The sequence below is a fragment of the Myxine glutinosa genome, chromosome 6 (genome assembly GCF_964187855.1).
Source record: "Myxine glutinosa chromosome 6, kmMyxGlut1.1, whole genome shotgun sequence".
Classification (NCBI taxonomy): Eukaryota; Metazoa; Chordata; class Myxini; order Myxiniformes; family Myxinidae; genus Myxine; species Myxine glutinosa.
The window spans coordinates 161760012-161783441 of record NC_136266.1 but is presented as its reverse complement, the minus strand read 5'-3'; the positions used below and the strand labels follow the sequence as shown (position 1 = coordinate 161783441).

The 23430-nt window shown below is 41.3% G+C and overlaps 2 protein-coding genes across 4 annotated transcripts in view; one reads left to right on the top strand and one right to left on the bottom strand.

The window, feature by feature from the left end:
• PTPN11 (protein tyrosine phosphatase non-receptor type 11) overlaps nt 1-23430 on the bottom strand; it is a 234342-nt gene that overhangs the window by 23147 nt on the left and 187765 nt on the right. For all 3 annotated transcript variants that reach the window (XM_078780847.1, XM_078780846.1, XM_078780848.1), the window contains exons 10-13: nt 6826-6957; nt 6528-6679; nt 6255-6322; nt 5887-6038 (exon numbers count right to left, since the gene is read on the bottom strand). In XM_078780847.1, coding sequence (XP_078636973.1) covers nt 5887-6038; nt 6255-6322; nt 6528-6679; nt 6826-6957 — 504 coding nt within the window. The remainder of the gene's footprint in view (nt 1-5886; nt 6039-6254; nt 6323-6527; nt 6680-6825; nt 6958-23430) is intronic.
• The window catches only part of LOC144892693 (protein FAM200C-like), a 1175895-nt gene that overhangs the window by 1073561 nt on the left and 78904 nt on the right, over nt 1-23430 (top strand). The window lies entirely within an intron of this gene.

Sequence of the window (23430 nt, the reverse complement as noted above, 5' to 3'; positions counted from 1 at the left end):
ATATATATATACGTATATACATACTAGCAGAAGTACCCGGCATTGCCGGGCGGGGGAGGGGAGGGGAGGGGAACGGGGGGGGAGGGGAGGGGAGGGGAACGGGGGGGAGGGGAGACGAGTGGGAGGGGGAGGGTGAGGGATGGGAGGGGGTGGGCGGGGAGGAGGGAGGAGGGAGGGGGGAGGGGAGGGGGGAGGAGGGAGGGGGCGAGGGGAGGGGGGAGGAGGGGAGGGGGGAGGAGGGAGGGGGGAAGGGGGGAGGGGGGAGGGGGGAAGGGAGGGGGGGAGGGGGGAAGGGAGGGGGGGAGGGGGGAAGGGAGGGGGGAAGGGGGGAGGGGGGAGGTGAAGGGGGGGGAGGGAGGGGGAGGGGAGGAGGGAGGGGGGAGGAGGGAGGGGGAGGGGGAGGGAGGGGGGAGGAGGGAGGGGGAGGGGGAGGGAGGGGGAGGGGGAGGGGGAAAGGGAGGGGGAGGGGGGAAAGGGAGGGGGAGGGGGAAAAGGGAGGGTGAGGGGGAAAAGGGAGGGGGAGGGGGAAAATGGAGGGGGAGGGGAGAAGGGGAGGGGTAGGGTGGAGGGGGAAGGGAAGGGGGGACGGAGGGGGGAGGGGGAAGGGGGAGGGAAGGGGATGGCCAGTCAACAATGACGTTGCAGTTCTCATGGTCGGAGAGCAGCACAACAATCGGACATAGTCCTGCATATTCGCAACAGCACGAAGCGGATTTTGGAGACTCACCGATCCTGTGACGTCCTCCAGTACCGGCATTGCCGGGCGGGGGAAGGGAGACCCGTACATTCCCAACCCATACATTCGCCCTCTCGACTCAAGCTCACTCGGACAAAAGCCTCGCACAAATTACACCGTGAAGGCCCAATGGTCATGTCTATGCCACAAATCACGGGCGCACTGAATTGAAAATACAGTGAAACCTTGACTTACGAGTTTAATTCGTTCTGTGACCGAGCTCGTAACTCAATTTGCTCGTTTCTCAAATTAAATTTCCCCATTAAAATGCATTGAAATGCTATTAATCCGTTCCAGCCCGCCAAAAACCACACCAATTTTTTTTTAAATATACAGTATATATAAAAATATCTCGCGCTTTATATTTCACCTGTATGCAGCATACAAGTTGGCAGGATGGCCTGGACTGGAGGTACGCACACTTGACTCTAAACTGTCCAGCCTGGGTTTGAATCCCGACCCAGCTATAACCTGTCATGGGTGAATCACAGGCAGGGTGATTCATCAATGTGTGTACCGCTAAACTGGGCGCCCCGTTTGCGTCCCATTAGTTGTTGGATGTTAAGGATCTCACCGTGTTTTCCACAAAGAGAAGGCGAGCTATCGCCGGCACTCTGAACAAGTTGTGGCCTGGCATGCTCTTCTCCTCTGCCGTTATATACGTCCTCCTCGGCATCTTTTTCCAGAAGAGCCCTGTCTCGTCACAGTTGAAGATTTGCTGGGGGATGTATCGTTCGGCTTCTATCAGTTCGGCAAAAGTTATAATAAAATCTTCAGCTGCCTTCACATCCGCCTCACCAAGTCGACAACACGCACACCTCGCTCATGTTTTTCGACGATTGCGTGTTTTATATCCAAGCACATCATCCTCTTCTTCTTCTCAGTACTGCCCTTGGCACTCAATTTCTTAGGACCCATGGTTAAAACTAAGAAATTTTCCAAAATAACCAACATGCGAAAACAAAGCAGCAGTGATATACGGCAGAAATGCTTGCACGGCAAGATAACCACGTGACCGGAACCCACCTGGTGGCGGGTGGCGTCAGCTCCAAAATAACCAAAATGCGAAAACAAAACAGCAGCGATATACGGCAGAAATGCTTGCACGGCAAGATAACCACGTGACTGGAACCCACCTGGTGGCGGGTGGCGTCAGCTCCAAAATAACCAAAATGCGAAAACAAAACAGCAGCGATATACGGCAGAAATGCTTGCACGGCAAGATAACCACGTGACCGGAACCCACCTGGTGGCGGGTGGCGTAAGCTCGTAACTCAGATCTCGGCTCGCATCTCAAAGCAATAAACCGCCCGAGCGACGGCTCGTATCTCGGAAAACTCGTAAGTTGGTGCACTCGTAAGTCAAGGTTTCACTGTATATAGAACGCTCATACTCCGTGAAAAGTGAAGCCGCCGTGTCGCCATCTTTGTCAGCACGACTCGACCAACTCGCTTCGCAGATCTCGTTTTGTGCGGCAATAAACTGCCCCAATCGGTTACGGAAGGGTTGTGGAAAGACGTTTCACAGCTGTTTCAAAGACATTTAATTCATATCGCACCAAATCGATACAAAACACGATCGCATAAAAGGTGAAAAAACGTGTGACGTGTGACGGGATGGAACATCATGTGATCGCTCTGAGCGAAACGGCTCGACCAACTCGCTTCGCGGATCTCGTTTTGTGCGGCAATAAACTGCTCCAATCGGTTACGGAAGGGTTGTGGAAAGACGTTTCACAGCTGTTTCAAAGACATTTAATTCATATCGCACAAAATCGATACAAAACACGATCGCATAAAAGGTGAAAAAACGTGTGACGTGTGACGGGATGGAACATCACGTGATCGCTCTGAGCGAATCAGGCTGGCGGCGAGAATGGAACATCACGTGATCGCTCTGAGCGAATCAGCGAGCTGAGCGAACTCTGGAACCGGCTGAGATTAGCGGTTACTTCGCTGAAATGCGCTGAGGTAAATATGAATAAAAAATATGGAACAAACTCCCTCACTCTCTTCAATCCCACTCCACCCTCCAAGTCTTTAAAACAGCTGTTCACCACCATCTCTTATCTTCCCCCATCCAAAACCTTGATCTTTTCTACCCCCGCTAATTTCACCCCAATTCTACTTTTTGAAATACCAACTTTTGTCCTGGAAGTCCTTGGTGTCCTTGTGCTTTATACTTCTCCCTCCCCCCCCCCCCCTTCCCACGCCTCCTCCCCCCGGGCCCTCTCCCTTCCACACATCTCCCTGCTCTCGGATGTTGTGTGTGTGTGCTTCCCCTTTTCTCCCCATCTTGTCTTCCGCTCCCTCTTTTTGTGTATTTTGTTTGTCTGGTCGATTTGTTTGTGAAGTTAATGTTAGCTCTTTCACGAGCCTCGATTCACTATACAAAAAAAAAAAAAGAAAAAAAAAAAAAGAAGCTGCTCTGGAACCGGCTGAGATTAGCGGTTACTTCGCTGAAATGCGCTGAGGTAAATATGAATAAAAAATATGGATCGTCAAATATTTTGAGTTCGGCCATGTTCGTCCCAGGCTCAATGGCCATGTCTATGTCAAATATCAAGCATGTAAGCCTCTCCGTTTAGGAGTCTATCGGTAACATTACACACACACACACACACACACACACACACACACACACACACACACACACACACACACACACACACACACACACACACACACACACACAGTGTTTTATATATATATATATATATATATATATATATAGACTTGGCATTTAATATGGAATATTTTTTTGTGGGCGTGAACTTCCTTTTCAAGATGTCTTAGAACCAAAAGTTCATTGGAATTATGTTGAAATTATTCTAGATTTTGTTAATGTGACCTTTAAAACAAACAAAAACCACATTTGACATTTCGAAACAAATAAATTGATCCTTGAAAGTGATGTAAACTGATATCGAACTCAATTCATGGACAGTACTGTGTTAAACTTCTGTACGTTTTCCAGAAGTATCTCTTTATTTTGCACATTAGCCAAAAATTTTTTTAACAAAAACAAAAGTTAAATTACGACTGGGATTACGGACAGTAAAATTACAGTTCAGTACTTCGTGTAACCCCCACGAGCATTCAGGAGAGCACGTACACGTTGAGGCATGCTGTTCACGAGATTTGCCAAGGTTTGGACAGGAATCGCTTGCCATGCAGTGACAATAGCCTGCTGCAATTCATGCACAGAGGTCGGCTGCTGGTCCAATTGGTCGATTTGACGCGTTAATTCTGCCCACAAGTTCTCTATCGGATTCATATCTGGGGACATGGCAGGCCACTCCATATGTTCTACACCACGGTCAGCAAGAAAGTGTTGGATCATGCGAGCACGATGAGGCCGTGCATTGTCATCTTGGAAGACAAAGTTTCCTCGAAAGGCTGCACGAGCAAATGGAAGCAATGTTTCTTCCAGAATGGCCCTGTACTTGAACTGGTTCAGGTTTCCATTCAGAACAACCAGGTCAGTTTTGCCCCCCTGCATGAAAAGCAGCCCAAACGGTCACCCCACCACCTCCAGCTTGGACTCTTGGCACTATACAATCTTTGTTGTAGGCTTCATGCACTTGTCTGCGCACTCGGACACGGCCATCTTGACGATAGACCAGAAATCTAGAGTCGTCACTGAAAATCACGTGATTCCAGTGTCCTGGCTGCCATTGACGGTGCTCTCTGGCCCACTGCAATCGGCGCTGGCGGTGTTGTCTGGTCAGGCGTGGCTTTCTCAGGGGACGCCTGGCACGATAGCCTGCTTGAACCAGTCGTTGGTTGACTAGCCTTCTGGATACAGGCACATTTGTCAGTTGCTGCCACTCAGCCCTAAGCCGATTAGCTGACTTGGTACGGCCATTGCGGACTAACCGGTGCAGCTGGCGATCATCTCTCCTTGTGGTTCTGCGTGGACGTCCTGGCCTCGGTATTGGAGTAGGGACACCCCTCTGAGCATTTCGTTTCAGGATCTTTGACACCTGACCTTGAGTGATGCCATACTGCCGAGCAATAGTACGCTGTTTCATGCCAGAATTTCGAAAAGCCACCACTCCATGAAAAAACAGCATTGTCGAGTTGACGGACCATCTCCAGAGGAAGCGGCAATAACTTTTGTAGACGTGCAGCAGTTGTTTTCCACTAATACAGAACGCAACAACCCTTGTATACCTGACTGTGAAGCCAATCATCAAATGCACCTGTCCGTACATTTTGCCACGCCACCTGTGAGATAATCCTGTTGTTGACTTCTGGCTGCGACAGACAATCAGTGACATGGTTCTTTTAACAAATAAATCACCAAAGTGTAAAAGAAACTCACCAGATTGATATACTGAGTTCAGAAAGTAAACCCAAGTCAAGAAAAAAAAAAATTCCATATTAAATGCCAAGTCTGTATAAAACTAGAACAAGTAATCAAAGATTGCATACCCTCGCCCGGACTTGTTTTGTGTGGTTTTATCGTACGTATTTTATAGACGTACTCACATTCTAATTGAACATACTTTATAAAGGTACTCGGTTGAAAAAAAAAAGTGTACTGCTGACTACCACTAGGTGGTGTGTGTGGCCTATGTTAGCACATTCTGTGCAGATAAACAGACAAAATGGACCCAGATGCAATACCGCGAGTATAAAAAAGCAATAAAAAGACCACAAATTACTCTTATTTTACATTTATCTAAGTCTCATAGTGGAGCTTATACATAAATTGCATGCAGAAAGACAGTTGACATCAGTATACTTTAATGTCAAATTAAAAGGACATTGGTGGACAACGGACAAATACATATTGTACTATATATGGGACTTGAACCTGGATTCCAAGCATCAAGACCATTGGTTGAGATGAGAACACTAAACAGGCCATCACAACCAAACTTCACCTCGATTTTTAGTTTCAGCCAATGCAACAATCAGATGGGAAGTTATAATTTGTAAGTTACGTTCATATCAAACAGAGGGAATGTTTCATTTCATAATGGAGTAGGAAACTGAATACGAGGACAATTAGGTCAAAATACCACTGAGAATTTCAGGCATTTTTCAGGAATGGAATGGATTTCATAACGACCTGGTTCCTTTGTTTGTGGCAAAATAAAAACTCTACATTGAAGACAAATGAGCAAGAAAACCATTTCAAACCTGCTCTTCAGCGAGTCGCTGCTGCATCGTCTCAATGTATTGCTGCACGGCCATGTACACAAACTTGAACTGTGCCTCGGTCTGCACCATCCCCGAGCGCTGTGCCCTCACCATCTGGATAGTCTTTGGGATATCGATATCACAATCGAGGCCTATGGTGGCACGGTGCAGACAGTGCTTTCACAGATGCTCGCGTCACATGAAAAAAGCAAAACAAAAAACAAAAAAAACAAAAAAGTGAAAAAAGTTCATATAAAAATCTGAAAACGGAACGAAATGCTATTAAATTCCTCCCATTTATTAAAAAGTACAGTACATTGGTGGTAAACAATGTGGAGTGTAAACATCCTTGTGAAAAGGTGGTGCACCTTTGTGACGAATGATGTCGATGAGAATGTCGATTACGATGAAGGTTCCTGTTCGACCAATCCCGGCACTGTAATGACATACCATGAGCTGTCAGTGAGTTCCTGGATGCCCATAGCTTTTGCTGCAGAAAAACCAATCACCTTAGTAGTCCAACAGGTGGTTATGACATATAATCAATAGCAAACGGTGACCATGCAGTATATCGCTCCCACCCTTCTTCCCTCACCATTCGGGTCATGGGAAAACACCAACACCTCAAACAAATATCTTGCCTGCAATGAACCACGAGCGGCCCAGCATCAGGGATGGAATCCTGGCGCCGGTTCACCTCATCCAAGAAGTTGAGGACACCACCTGGCTCGTTGGGTACTCCGTGATCTGGCCATGCCTTAAAGTGGTACTGCCACACTATCCGTAGTTCCGACTGTTAGCAGAGAGGAAAAGTCAATGGGAAAAAATAGATACTATCTGCAGAAAACACTGCTCAACTGAAGAAGACGATGTATTTGACAATGATCAGCAGCTGTGATGTATTCTGCAAAGTGCAGAGGTCCACGTGTGAGAACTTACATGCTCCACATGTGTGAGCTCCAGCTTGCGCAGGGCGTAGTCGTAGGATTCCGATTCGTGTATGTTGTGCACTCTAAGGTAGCCGTAGTCTTTGCTACAGCCCTCTTCAGGCCAGTAACGGACACACTTGCTCTGTTATAAAACAAGAAAACAAACCTGCACATTTTTTCCCTTTGTGAAGTGACAGACGTCTCCTAGACTGTGAGCCAAATTATGGAGGTTGTACATCGTGTGTATGTTTTTAAACAAAGAAAAGTGGCAAATTAGATGAAGGGTTATAAGTAGACTGTAAAAGTAGACTGTAAAAGTAGACCGTTTCAGACTTTACATATTTTGCTCCGACGAAGGGTAAGGCCTGAAATGTCAGCAACTATGTGATCCTTCACGGCAGACAACTTCAACTAACAGTGGTTTAATTGGCCCGCTGGTCGCCCGATTGCTCATTTTTAACTGGTGGAACGTTCATTTCGTATTGAATCTGAGGAGCAGTGCACGTGAGATTGCAAAGTCAGAGCAAGTTAATTGCAGCTGTCATCATGGGTGAGAAATGCAAATGTATTGCAAACAGAGAGAAATATTCTTGATTTCGCAAAGCATCAATGCAAACTCTTGGTGTGGCCTATTCTCTGGTTTGTAGCAGTCCTGATGATTCTACTACCTACATGCAGTGAAACCGGTAGGTTGCTTGATCTTGTGATCTGCAGTGAATGACAGTCACACGAGTGTTTTACAAGGGTTTCATGGCTCAACTAGAGTAGAGCTCCGCTGCTTGATCATTTCATCTCATTGTAATTTGTATAATTATTGCTATTTTTGGTTCACAGTGTTTATAAACAAACAAAACAACAATTTTTGTTTTTCATTTAAATGCAACTAGCTGCCAATGGAATCTATAAGCTTATGGTACGGAAGAGAACAGCCTCAATGGTACGGAACTCGTACAGTACATGTATTGAATTGTGCAGTACACTTGTACGGTACATACAATTAAATGTGGGGTAAGGATGTGTGGAAGTGTAACTCATTGGTTGGGACTAGTAACGGAGCAGGTAGTCCAGGTGGTTCGTAAGAATGTCAGGAATGTATCTCAGAACATGGAACCTGGGAGTTCTTTTGTTCACCTTATCACGACCCCAGGCTAACACACATTCCCAAGCCCGTACTATTGTTTTGGACATCGGGTTGCAAAGAGGGTGAAGGAACTCCCCAGCAGGGGGGCGAGCGTGGATGACCTCGGAGCATTTAGCGGAGAGAGGATTAGCGCGGCGGTGCCCATATAAACGAGAACATACTTTGAGTCAACACACTTGCCATCAGAATCTCTGCCCAACGGAACGAACGAGGACAGCGCAGAAGACCGACCAAAGAAGAAGAACCAACGACTTGAATTAGCCAAATTCGTTGAGTTATTGTAGTCAATGTTATTATTTGAAACAAGTGAATTATTAGCTAATAAAGCTTTGCTTTTGTAAAAGCTGTTTTGTCATATCGGAGCCTCCTGAGTCATATAACATTCCCGAACAATCTGGTGGCCCTTACGAGGATCAATTGGACACCGACAAGATCTTTCTGAAAGGTAAGCATGTTCTTGTTCTTGTCCAGCATGATGTACGAACGTGGGAATAGTTATTCTGTATATACATGGAGGATGTGGTGTTTGGGCTTCTCCACGCACTATTGGTGCACGGAAGCCCTGATAAGGAAAATGTAGATGAGACCCTTTTGCTCAGGTGCTGTGTAGCGCTGCACAAAGATCCATATGAGCGGGGCCTGGGTGCTGTGTAATTAATAAACACAAAGAACCAATTACTAGGGTGCTGTATAAACACAAAGATACATTTTTTGAGCTGGTTCTCCCGGTGCTGTGATTTATGCAAAAGAACCAATTTTTGTAAGAATTAAGATATGATTTTTGTCGACATTATAAATACTTTAATATATGTAACGATTTTGTAACGATCGTCCTGCAAAATGTCTGCTCGTTCTTTTTCCTTTGAGTCGTAAAATCCTGTTGAATTCTCATTAAAATGCGGAATTAAGTACGCTGTGTGATGATGGAGATCCTTGATGACGAATCAGGAATAGTGAATGAGCAAACAAATATCACGGATGGTACACCGGCCACAACGATTTTAGCGATTATCCGAGTTTTTTTTAACGATTTCTGTAAATACGTATTTTTCCTGCGCTGTGTAATTCTTCTGACACGCGCCACGGAGAAACGCACCACTGATGTGCGCGAAGCGAATGTTTGCCTGCATTTGGCTGTGTAATTAAGACTGCGTCTTTGCAAAGATTCGTGCGTAGTCGCACGAATACGCTGGTTATTAGAAGCCTTACCATGTACTAAGAGCAAATGGACCATGAGTGCACCATGCGACCATTTCCTTCCAAGTCCTGTAAGGCCCGTACACGTGTACAATCGGGTACACTCGTTTGCACTTACAAAAGTACCCTTGAGTTGCCCGCTCAAAGCGGGCGACTGGCTTGGCCGAGGAGAGGAAGCGGACAATGGAATTATATATACAGTATATCTTTTCCCCCATTCCAATTTATGATACCGCGACAAAACGGCTTATATCTTTGAAACGGCGAGTTGGATTTAGACAAATTAAACGGAATTGTGTAGGACGAAAGCCGTGGATCCAAGGTAAGAAAGAAAAAAAAAGGGTGGAGGAGAGGGGAAAAAAAATTTTCCCGAAAATTTTCCCGCCATTTCTTATAACACCTAAAACTCATTCGATTAACATATAAATTATTGACAGACAACGCCATCTGATGCCGGTCCAGAATTATTGTGAAAGATGGCAATCGAATGAAAATTGAGGATTTTTGAAATTGTTGTTGACTTTTGGCCTATGTGGAATAAAATAGTTGTTGGTTGAACTAGTTGACTGATATTTAAATCCCATTCAAATTTCAAGTCAATCAGATGAAAGTTGAGGATTTTAGAAATTTGAAATTGTTGTTGACTTTGGCCTAAGTTGAATAAAAATAGTTGTTGGTTGAATTCAGTTTGCTGATATGTAAATCCCATTCAAATTTCAAGTCAATCAGATGAAAGTTGAGGATTTTAGAAATTTGAAATTGTTGACTTTGGCCTAAGATGAATAAAAATAGTTGGTTGAATTCAGTTTGCTGATATGTAAATCCCATTCAAATTTCAAGTCAATCAGATGAAAGTTGAGGATTTTAGAAATTTGAAATTGTTGTTGACTTTGGCCTATGGTGATCTCAAAAATAGTTGTTGGTCTGATATTTGGACATGACAGTGACCAAGTGATATGAGTAAAAGGATATTTTGATTTATTGATTAATTATTTGATAAATCAATTAATTATTTAATTTTTATAAAGGACTTATTTAATTAAATTCCTAAAAGATATATCTTCGGATGAAGCACTTGGTTTACTTATGCTATTAGCCAATTGATTAAGAAAATATTTTGTGATAATCTTTTATTGATTTAATTATACAATTAATCAATCAATTAGCGTACACCTCTCCTTCCCAATGCCGCGCTGTAGGATATTTAAGTATTTGGCATGGGGGCGGTGTACTTTCAATGTATCTGCACTTGTTCGTTTTATTTTTTACTTTTCACTCTTTCCGTTCAGTTTCTCTTGGACATACAATGTTTTGAAGACATGTATGTCATGAGTATGAGAGATAATTACAGGAAATGTGTACTGTTCTTGTTTGGTGAGTATGAGAGATAATTACAGGAAATGTGTACTGTTCTTGTTTGGTGAGTATGAGAGATAATTACAGGAAATGTGTACTGTTCTTGTTTGGTGAGTATGAGAGATAATTACAGGAAATGTGTACTGTTCTTGTTTGGTGATTATGAGAGATAATTACAGGAAATGTGTACTGTTCTTGTTTGGTGATTATGAGAGATAATTACAGGAAATGTGTACTGTTCTTGTTTGTTGAGTATGAGAGATAATTACAGGAAATGTGTACTGTTCTTGTTTGGTGATTATGAGAGATAATTACAGGAAATGTGTACTGTTCTTGTTTGGTGATTATGAGAGATAATTACAGGAAATGTGTACTGCTCTTGTTTGGTGATTATGAGAGATAATTACAGGAAATGTGTACTGTTCTTGTTTGGTGATTATGAGAGATAATTACAGGAAATGTGTGCTGTTCTTGTTTGTTGAGTATGAGAGATAATTACAGGAAATGTGTACTGTTCTTGTTTGTTGAGTATGAGAGATAATTACAGGAAATGTGTACTGTTCTTGTTTGGTGATTATGAGAGATAATTACAGGAAATGTGGACTGTTCTTGTTTGTTGAGTATGAGAGATAATTACAGGAAATGTGTACTGTTCTTGTTTGTTGATTATGAGAGATAATTACAGGAAATGTGTACTGTTCTTGTTTGGTGATGAGAGATAATTACAGGAAATGTGTACTGTTCTTGTTTGTTGATTATGAGAGATAATTACAGGAAATGTGTACTGTTCTTGTTTGTTGAGTATGAGAGATAATTACAGGAAATGTGTACTGTTCTTGTTTGTTGAGTATGAGAGATAATTACAGGAAATGTGTACTGTTCTTGTTTGGTGATTATGAGAGCTAATTACAGGAAATGTGTATTGTTCTTGTTTGGTGATTATGAGAGATAATTACAGGAAATGTGTACTGTTCTTGTTTGGCGAGTATGAGAGATAATTACAGGAAATGTGTACTGTTCTTGTTTGGTGATGAGAGATAATTACAGGAAATGTGTACTGTTCTTGTTTGTTGATTATGAGAGATAATTACAGGAAATGTGTACTGTTCTTGTTTGTTGAGTATGAGAGATAATTACAGGAAATGTGTACTGTTCTTGTTTGGTGATTATGAGAGATAATTACAGGAAATGTGTCCTGTTCTTGTTTGGTGATTATGAGAGATAATTACAGGAAATGTGTACTGTTCTTGTTTGGTGAGTATGAGAGATAATTACAGGAAATGTGTACTGTTCTTGTTTGGTGAGTATGAGAGATAATTACAGGAAATGTGTACTGTTCTTGTTTGGTGAGTATGAGAGATCATTACAGGAAATGTGTACTGTTCTTGTTTGGTGAGTATGAGAGATAATTACAGGAAATGTGTACTGTTCTTGTTTGTTGATTATGAGAGATAATTACAGGAAATGTGTACTGTTCTTGTTTGTTGAGTATGAGAGATAATTACAGGAAATGTGTGCTGTTCTTGTTTGGTGATTATGAGAGATAATTACAGGAAATGTGTACTGTTCTTGTTTGTTGAGTATGAGAGATAATTACAGGAAATGTGTGCTGTTCTTGTTTGGTGATTATGAGAGATAATTACAGGAAATGTGTACTGTTCTTGTTTGTTGAGTATGAGAGATAATTACAGGAAATGTGTACTGTTCTTGTTTGGTGATTATGAGAGATAATTACAGGAAATGTGTACTGTTCTTGTTTGTTGAGTATGAGAGATAATTACAGGAAATGTGTACAGTTCTTGTTTGTTGAGTATGAGAGATAATTACAGGAAATGTGTACTGTTCTTGTTTGGTGATTATGAGAGATAATTACAGGAAATGTGTACTGTTCTTGTTTGGTGATTATGAGAGATAATTACAGGAAATGTGTACTGTTCTTGTTTGGTGATTATGAGAGATAATTACAGGAAATGTGTACTGTTCTTGTTTGTTGAGTATGAGAGATAATTACAGGAAATGTGCACTGTTCTTGTTTGTTGAGTATGAGAGATAATTACAGGAAATGTGTACTGTTCTTGTTTGGTGAGTATGAGAGATAATTACAGGAAATGTGTGCTGTTCTTGTTTGTTGATTATGAGAGATAATTACAGGAAATGTGTACTGTTCTTGTTTGGTGATTATGAGAGATAATTACAGGAAATGTGTACTGTTCTTGTTTGTTGAGTATGAGAGATAATTACAGGAAATGTGTACTGTTCTTGTTTGGTGATTATGAGAGATAATTACAGGAAATGTGTACTGTTCTTGTTTGTTGAGTATGAGAGATAATTACAGGAAATGTGTACTGTTCTTGTTTGGTGATTATGAGAGATAATTACAGGAAATGTGTACTGTTCTTGTTTGGTGATTATGAGAGATAATTACAGGAAATGTGTACTGTTCTTGTTTGGTGATTATGAGAGATAATTACAGGAAATGTGTACTGTTCTTGTTTGTTGAGTATGAGAGATAATTACAGGAAATGTGTACTGTTCTTGTTTGTTGAGTATGAGAGATAATTACAGGAAATGTGTACTGTTCTTGTTTGGTGATTATGAGAGATAATTACAGGAAATGTGTACTGTTCTTGTTTGTTGAGTATGAGAGATAATTACAGGAAATGTGTACTGTTCTTGTTTGCTGAGTATGAGAGATAATTACAGGAAATGTGTACTGTTCTTGTTTGGTGAGTATGAGAGATAATTACAGGAAATGTGTGCTGTTCTTGTTTGTTGATTATGAGAGATAATTACAGGAAATGTGTACTGTTCTTGTTTGGTGATTATGAGAGATAATTACAGGAAATGTGTACTGTTCTTGTTTGTTGAGTATGAGAGATAATTACAGGAAATGTGTACTGTTCTTGTTTGTTGAGTATGAGAGATAATTACAGGAAATGTGTACTGTTCTTGTTTGGTAATTATGAGAGATAATTACAGGAAATGTGTACTGTTCTTGTTTGGTGATTATGAGAGATAATTACAGGAAATGTGTACTGTTCTTGTTTGGTGAGTATGAGAGATAATTACAGGAAATGTGTACTGTTCTTGTTTGGTGATTATGAGAGATAATTACAGGAAATGTGTGCTGTTCTTGTTGGTTGATTATGAGAGAGGATTATAAAATCATGATGATTATTATGAATGACATCATCGGGCTTCAATGCAGAATGATTGCACGAACTTGGAAAAGAGCTTTCAAGCCCTATAGGATAAATTGTGTATTACAAGCAATTGATTTCCAAATTTTAGCATGAATTAATAATAAATAAATAAAAAAATTTTGGCAAATTATGAATTGATCATCGTTTTGTTCGTAGAACATTTCAGGAGTTTTACGAAATTTTGATTGCCAAGAGGGTTTGGGTACTATTGAAAATGAGACATTTTCCCAATGAAGTTTCACATCTGCCATCAATTTTGGCTGTCTCACGAATGAAGGATGAGTTGCCTTTAGTGGTTGCAAAGAGAATTTGTGGTGACCAGGCAAAATTGGGAAAATATGTCAGATATGACCCTAGTACAGAACAGTGATTCATCAATTAACATGAGCTATGGATCTGAGGTGACGACCGATGATCTTCAATCTCAGTCAATGGATGGATCTATCCTGACATCATTGGGGAAAGGGCGTATACAGGGAGTCATCTAGAGTGATTAATTTGATTTATTGATGAATGATTGAATTGATTTAATTGAATAAATTGATTGATTGATTGATGAGGATGCGGTCTCAAGAAAGAAGCTTTGATATCTTTGTGAGATATTATCAATGTGAAGACAACCTTGGAAAATTGAGCAAGATGGTGAGTCTATGTATGGATATATATGTGTGGTTACCATTGTGTGATTCCCCCTTCGACAGAACGACATACCTGCGGATTCACCCATTTCATACTGACCCGTTTGGCTCATCTGCAGTACCGATCTGTGAGATTGGGTTGGGCAAAAGCCACAGGTGAGAGAGATTCTCTGGAAATCACCGTTTGAACAGGTGGACAGATCCTTCCTGGAAGTACGAGTGAAGCTTTAGAGGAACCTGGAACAAGCTACAACACATCCAACGCTACTTTGATAAAAGGTGGAACAAACTCCAGTAGATTTTATTTATAGTACATATAGTACAGGTGTGTACAGGTGCATTCCAAAGCGCAGATCCTAGTAATCTACCTGGTACATTGAGTGAATATTGAGTGTTATTCACATACAGGCAGAATCGGAAATGGAGCCTGCAAGAATACACAAGGACAACCAGAGATTCCACAAAAAGGTACTTGTAAATATCATATGTACGACCGTTATGGTGCAGAAGCTATAAGGGAGGTCGAGAATTGGCATTTCTGGACAAAGGGACATGCTAAGGAGTTTCCAAGAGATGGTACATTTGACTGAAGTCGATTGGAAAGATTAGGACAAAAATTGAAAGCCAGGAAGAGACAGAATCTAACAGTAGACTGGCCTGCATTCCATCTTTGGGATGGTGAATCCAGACAACGGGAACAGCAAGAACGGATAACGGACCTAGAACGTAAAATAAAAAGGATACAGGATACAGTGGAGGAGATAAGTGCACAACTACCCCCGAAAATAGGAGTAGAAGTGACAGTTGTCCCATCTGATTCCCATTTGTCTCCCCAAAAAGGACGGTACAGATAATTTTTTAGTGTTTCAGGAGATAACGAGAGATTGCAGTGGCAACTCAGGGATGTAGAGATGCAGCCCAGCAATACAAGTGCACAGGTGCACAGACCAGGCAACGACAGAAACCGGTGTTTCAAGTGTGGAGAGATGGGACATTGGAGAAGAAGATGTCCGTATGTCAACAGGAAGACAAGTTCATGGGGCAAACCAAGATCAAGGGTACCAGTGCTTACCGGTACCTCAGACAATGATTAGGCCTTCATTGCTGCAAATCCCAAATGATGATTGGCCTCAACATATTCGATTACTGGACAAACATGAATAACTGTCAATGATTCTTGTGTCTGAAAAGTTTTCGGAGCAAGAATGATTCATTTTTTCTTTTTGCTTGTTAACAAATTAATAATTAATTGATCAAATGCCAAAATTGGATCTTCTATTTTGGGCACAGCAATTTTAAATTTACAAAGTTTGGAACAATTGCGTTGCAAATTTTTTGAAACCAAGTGACAAGAGTCACATGATGATCAGGTGGGAATTTCGGACTATTGTTCCGCATGATCGATAGGTCAGTGGTTGACTGACATGTAAATGGGCGTGTAGTCAAATTTCGATAAATTATTGTGGGAACTGAAAGGGTAATTTCAAAGTGACATCATAGGGGTTTTCTAAGAATAAACTTTTTGGTCCATTTGTGTATTAGCATTTATAAAATTGAAGGACAAATTTTATGAAATTGAAATAAAAAACTGACACCCATCCTGATCTGTAAATAATGGTTCCAACGCAAACAAATATGCATAATGCATGCGTGTGTGTGTGTTTTGTGTATCAATGTTTGTGTTTGTTGTTGTTGTTTTGTGTATCAATCTTACAAGATTGTTGACACCGACAGTGTGCCTTGTCTGAAAATAGATAGTTCCATGTGGATGGGATCGCACATCGAGAGAATTCGTAAAATAAAAAAATAGAAATATAATTTGATTATGAAAATTATCACTTTTGTCAAGGGAGATGGAGAATAAAGATTTGATTTGCTGAGTTATGAGCAGCTATTCATTAATAGTAAAAATTGGGAGTAATCTTGGGATTCCATTTTTTGATAGAATTTATATGAGAATAACAGCTATTTATGGATATGAGCTTCATAAAAAAAAAATGTGGGAGTACAAAATTAGTCAAATTTGGGAGAGGTCTTACACTGACTTCCCAGAATACATAATTTACACAGGGTAAACGAATTAATTTATCGTAGTGGATTGTTAACAGCAGCCTGAAAATGTCCTGAGAGGGTGCATCCATGTAATCAGAAATCCCAGATTTGTTTTTTACAAACAAAATTTTGGTAGAGGTCTTGTGTGGACGAGCACTTGCTTGGTAGATAAAAAACGATACTGCATGTTGGCAGCCATTTTTGCGGCCAGTTGGGCCAAACAAACTGAGAGGAAATTGTAGTTAAATACGTAATTTACACATGGCTATTTGTAAAAAAGGAAATTTGTTGAGATGGGAAACATTTTTCGAAGGTTTATTAAAGTGTAATAATATGACATGTGGCAAGGCAAACTATTGGATGGGAAAATTAGATCTGGTTATAGAATAAATTTATTGACCCCTTGAAGTTAATTCTTCGAATCATTGTTTCACTGGCATTTTGAGTTCACATTGGAAATAGTTTGGTAGAACGTTGGTTAAAACCTTTGGTTGCGGTATTTTGGAACGAACTGATAAACCATAGGAGATTGATAAGAATAGAAACAAATATGGACCCAAAATAGAAAGTTGGATTCATGCCTCTCATTGCAAACGAGCACATGGGGCAAGGGAGGATGGTCCCACAGAAAATGAGGCTGCACCTAGCAGCCCAGCAGAACATTCAGTGACAGATAAATGATAGTCGTGATTTACAGTCATTTGAATTACATTTTAACACCCCTTGCATTGATAAACATTACATTTTCAACATGTGATATTCCTACTTGGGATAGTGACATTTATTTGCCTACATGACGTACAATTACCTACTGATATTAATACAGCATGAGTGATAATGTATCACAACTACACTCATGATTAAGGGATTTAGTTCGACCCCAGGAGATAGGGGGACCAGGGTAAGACAAATAATCTGATTTATTTTACATATTAAGGGATTTTCTTTATTTACCTTTTTGGAAGCTTGTTAGTTTGGTATATAATGTTGAATGTCATTGACATATAATTATGTTATAGGTATGAACATATACAAGGAGTAGCTCACATGTCTTACAGATGGCTACAGGTGGGACAAGAGGGAGCAAGATACCACGATTATATAAAAGGAGGTGCCTTTGCATGGTTGGGAAACACATTTGGAGGAGAGCAGACTTGTTTGTTGGTTTAGTAGTTATATTGACAATTGTTTTAGTGGTGGCTTGCTTGAAAGCCTTAGTGACGGTGTGTTTGAATAAGGTAACCAACAACACTATGATAATGCATGAAGTGACGAATGAGGAAAGAAATGTGGAACCACAAGAGGAAGACTTTTATGGCGACATAAATACCGAGATTAAAAGAATGAATCAAGTGATGTTGCAAATGAATACAGTAGAGTTAAGATAAGGGCATAACAAAAAATGTTGTGAATTGGGTCAACTGGTGAACTTCTATCACCACAAGTTACACACTGTTTGAAAAAAAAAAAAAAAAAAGAAGAAGAAGAATTGGGGAGAAATTATGATAATAATACATTACGCTTAATTTGTTGGTTTGCAAAATTTGTTGGGAATTAGATATTCCGTTTGTGATTGTAATCACATACACTTGTTATAAATGCATTTATTTTCTTTGAGTAGTGCTAAAATACCTGCACGAGTTAATTTTTGAACTATAAAAAAAAAAAAACCACCTTTAGAGGCCATTTTCTCCCCGCAAGCGGGGGTTGGCCTTTTTCAGGGACCGTGGTTGTTGTTGTTTTTCGGTCCCCTTTTTGAAGCAATGTTTTACGGCCGGATGCCCTTCCTGACGCCAACCCTTTTTTGCCGCCTTTAACGACAAACAGGGAATTACCAGTGAACTGGTACTCAATTAGCCGACCTCGGAAGGATGACAGGCTGAGTCAACCCCCCTGGCGTTAATTCAGCGATCGACCGGGATTCGAACCCAGGATCCTAGGATCCTAAGCTGGCACCCTAGCCGCTAGGCCAAAACCAGGCTTAATTTTTTTTTTTTTTTGAACTATATTAACCTGAAATCAATTGTGGATGCTATTCTTAGTTCAATAGTAAAATACATACCTGATTGAATATTATTTGTGTGACGCATATAAATGAATATAACCTTTTGAATGTGTTAAGGGAAAAAACAACAAATTGTTGAATGTGAAACTGTCGGAAGATATAAATGATTATGCTGATTTCATGGTAAGATGTACCCTATCTGATTCAGTGTGTGTGGAAAGCAGATTCAGATGTGACTGAGCATAAGGATAAGACGAGATCACATTTTGAAGGGAGTGCTAACGGAATTGGGAAGAAGTTCGAGAAAGAAAATTTGTGGCTAAAATTAAGTTAATCGTGGCATACACCCTCCTTCTCAAAGAATGATGAAGACATTCTCCTGTGTAACTTGGAAATGGATGCTTACCTTCACCAAGGAAATTTGTGACCATTTGCCTGGATCACACTGCAACATATGAAAGAAAGGCGATCACTTACTCTTGTTCGAAGGCTTGGAACATTCATCACATCAGAAGTTGTAGGACAACAACATTTTACCTGCAACCCCTACGAAATGCGGGGACATATGTTATTACTTCACCAACTTCCGGGGAGCCAGCATGGAGCTGCAAACAAACGGCTGTGCCTTTTCACAACAGCTGTGCACGATTCTGCTGGTTGCTCCTGGTATGGACCATGAATGACCTGAAGACCATGGTCCCAACATCATTGTGGATGCATTTGGCATCCCTGTTCCACATCTTGCTGGCCAATCAACATCACACCAATACTTGCTGCCCACTCATAATGAGGGAGGAGGCAAGTCGACTACAACTGGGCAAAGGCCTTGTTCAGGAATTACTATGGTTTACAGCAAGAGTGGCAAGAATGCTGCATGGAGAGCAGGGTCAGTCTATGACTCCGCACAGTTGTTACAACAGCGAGGCCCTACATGAAGTAGTGCAGGTGCTATGAAGACATTAGAAGAAAATGTTTCATACCTGAATTCAAACGCAAGTGATCAGCCCTTCCTTTCAAACAAAGAGTCAACATTTATTTGGAGGCAAACGTTTTGCCAGATGTTGCAGATGCTTTATAAATTTGAAAATGGTGAAGTGAAATTGTTGTATCTTGGTGATGGTGAAGTGTTGTTTTGCAAAGATATTTGTGATGCAAATGAAATAGACTGAATTAACAATATGGAAGGAGTCAATGACCAACGAAATGTGTTGTGATTCTTGCAGGATGACGGTGTATGCCTAAGGGAATTGGATTACCAAAGTGATTGATCGTTTACTTATATTGATGTTTACTTGTAGTGATTGATTGTTTACTTATATTGATGTTTAGATTAATGGTTAATATAAACAAAAACAAAAAGATGAGGGAATTGTGGAAGTGTAACTCATTGGTTGGGACTAGTAACGGAGCAGGTAGTCCAGGTGGTTCGTAAGAATGTCAGGAATGTATCTCAGAACATGGAACCTGGGAGTTCTTTTGTTCACCTTATCACGACCCCAGGCTAACACACATTCCCAAGCCCGTACTATTGTTTTGGACATCGGGATGCAAAGAGGGTGAAGGAACTCCCCAGCAGGGGGGCGAGCATGGATGACCTCGGAGCATTTAGCGGAGAGAGGATTAGCGCGGCAGTGCCCATATAAACGAGAACATACTTTGAGTCAACACACTTGTCATCAGAATCTCTGCCCAACGGAACGAACGAGTACGGAACGAGGACAGCGCAGAAGACCGACCAAAGAAGAAGAACCAACGACTTGAATTAGCCAAATTCGTTGAGTTATTGGAGTCATTGTTATTATTTGAAACAAGTGAATTATTAGCTAATAAAGCTTTGCTTTTGTAAAAGCTGTTTGGTCATATTGGAGCCTCCCGAGTCATATAACATTCCCGAACAGATGATATGAGCTATGACTATTTTTTATGAAATACAAGGACATTAAGAGACTCAGAAGAAAGCATCATCGTGTATGGGATTTCCACCTGGATTTCTACTTGCATAATCACCCAGCTGTATGATTTGCTGCATGTTCATGAGCAATCATTCCCCTTCCCATCCCCTAAACGAGAATAAAAATAATTTAAATTATTTAATTTAGATGATTTACATTCAACGGTTCAACTTTATGGTCTGGAGACGGTGACACTGAGAGAGAGACAACAAAAGAGGCTCCATGTTTGCAAGAACAACTGGGTCAGGAGGATTGCAGGAGTGAAGAGGGTGCATAGGAGAATCGATCAACTGAGGGAGGAGATTGGTGTGCAGATGAGCTTGATGGGGAGATTGGTGACATGTCGGCTGAGATGGGTTGGATATTTGGTGCGGATGGGGAAGAGAGAACGGCAAAGAGAGTGGATAGGTTGACGGAACAAGGAAGGAGGAAAAAAGGTAGACTGTATTTGAGATAGGAGGATTGTGTGAAGAGGGATATCAGTCAGGTGGGGTTGTTTGGAGAGTGGAGAGAATTGGCTGAGGACAGAAGTCAAGGTCGGGCAGGAGCTCAGTGCCATTGGACCTCACCCCTTATAAAAGGAAGAGGATGAGAATAACAAACATACCTCTTGTAGCGCTACCACTTAGAGCACTGTTTCACATTACACTTGAAGATAAAAAAATGCTGAATCACATAAAAAATAAATAAAATAAGAAAGATGAAATACAATTAAAAATAAATAAATCAAACACCCTGCAACTACTGCACAATACATACCATGGAAACAACCACTGCTACGTCTTCCTAATGAGCCAATGCGATTGGTCAGAAGTCTGTCATGATTTCCTGTGGTTTCAGGGGCAAGAGTGTATTACCAGAGACATTGGAGTGAAATGCGCTGTTCTGGATGCATTTTCTTGCTACGAGAAGATGCTCTGTGAGACAAACAAGGCCAGGCAGTCAACCCTTGATGTCTTCTTTAAGAAGTTGCATCTCAGCAGGTGATGTTGAGATGTTGAGTTGCATCTCAGAAGTTGCATCTATGGCAGTACTTGGTGATATTTTGTCATAGGTGGCAATAGGAACAATATTGTATGAAGATGTTCATGTTAGAGGTCGTTGCAGATTTATAGTATGAGCTGGTGTATTTGTGAATATTATTTGTTGTGGGATTGCAGCGGAAAAATGTCAAAATATGTCGTGAAGGCAATCCGTAATAAGATTTTGTGTTGTATTGTATTCCGTAATAAGAACCCTGGTGTTGGGCTAGCGGCTAGGATGCCAGCTTAGGATCCTAGGATCCTGGGTTCGAATCCCGGTCGATCGCTGAATTAACGCCAGGGGGGTTGACTCAGCCTGTCATCCTTCCGAGGTCGGCTAAATTGAGTACCAGTTCACTGGTAATTCCCTGCTTGTCGTAAAAAGGCGACAAACAGGGTTGGCGGCAGGAAGGGCATCCGGCCGTAAAACATTGCTTCAAAAAGGGGACCCAAAAACAACAACAACCACGGTCCCCGAAAAAGGCTAACCCCCGCTTGCGGGGAAAAATGGCCTCTAAAGGTGTTTTTTTTAATTTTTTTTTGTGATGTCATTCCTCATCATTTCTTCCATGTCATTCCTTCCTACCTTATTTGGTTGAATTTTTGGGAATTCCATTTCTACATGTTCTTCCATTTTTACCTTCACCACAATATAGACAGAGGTTATGTTTTCACTCCTGTCTGTTTGTCTGTGAGCAGAATGCCTCAAAAAGTTACGGATGGGTTCGGGCAAAATCTGGTGGACAGGTTGGGTGTGTGACAAGGACATAATGATAAAATTTTGATGAAGATCCAGATCTGGGTACGAGAATTTTAAGTGATTCTCCACCATCGAGAGATAGCGCCAAACACGATATACTGTACGTATAACACTCCACACATGGCTAACACTCCAACTCCATACATGGCTTACTGACTTCCTCTACTCTTGTATCCAATGTGTGGCACTGAACATAATCCTTTCATCTCCTCTCCCTGTCAAGATTGGAGTGCCCCAAGGCAGTGTTTTGAGCCCAGTCCTATTCCTGATCCTGATCTTCATCAATGATCCCTTTGACTCTAGAAAATCCTCTTTATCCAATTGATTAATGACTCCAACCTTTAATTATGATATTCCTCGCCCGTCAGACAGGCAGGCTTGCAGTCTCTTCCATCTCTTCGGACCTTGGAAAAAAAAATCACAAGCTGGTCAAAAACATGGAATATGTCTTTCAGTCCTGACAAATCACATACTCTCACCATCTCTCTCTGAAAGGACCATCTGGCAAACCCTCCTATCTACTTACTTTCTTAACAATCCGCTTGAGGAGGTTCAGTCATTCAAACTCCTAGGTCTCACTATGAGCCATATTCTTTCTTGGGCAAACTACATTTCAAAGTTGGCCTCCAAAGCTGGACACCGACTGGGCATCCTCCATTGTCAAAGTTCTTCATTGGCAGACCTGAGCTCCTATCCACCTACAAGACTTTCATCCACAGCTTGATGGAGTACTGCTCTCCACTCTGGGCTGACTCCTGTGCCTCACATTTTGGTCAGCTTGATGCTGTGGAAACCAAGGCCTTTTACATTATTGGAATCTCCTGCAATGAAGCTGAGTGTCCCGCAATTCATGAAAACAGATTTTGATAGGAATGGCTATGAAGTCGCTCACTGGTAGTCGTAAAGTGTTGACGATGCTAAATATATTTGGATATTGCACCAACTGCAATGCAGTTGAGGAAATTGAAACAGAACTTGCCTATGCTATCATTGAGACAATTGGCATTACCTGATGGGGCATCGCACCGTAAACCTGGAGCCAACGCTTTTGATAACCATGACAAACTGAATCAAACCCTGTCTGTAAAGGAGACCCTGCATGATAGTATGGGAATACTCTACCAGGAGGAAGATGAATCGTGTACCGATCTGTCCTCGGTTTAGCGAGCGTGTTGATCTGTCCTTAGTTTGGCTCGCATGTTGATCTGCCTTGACTTGGCTCACACATCTGTCCTGGACTTGGCTCACACATCTGTCATTGATTCAGTAGTGCCCTGCAGTCTGTCCTC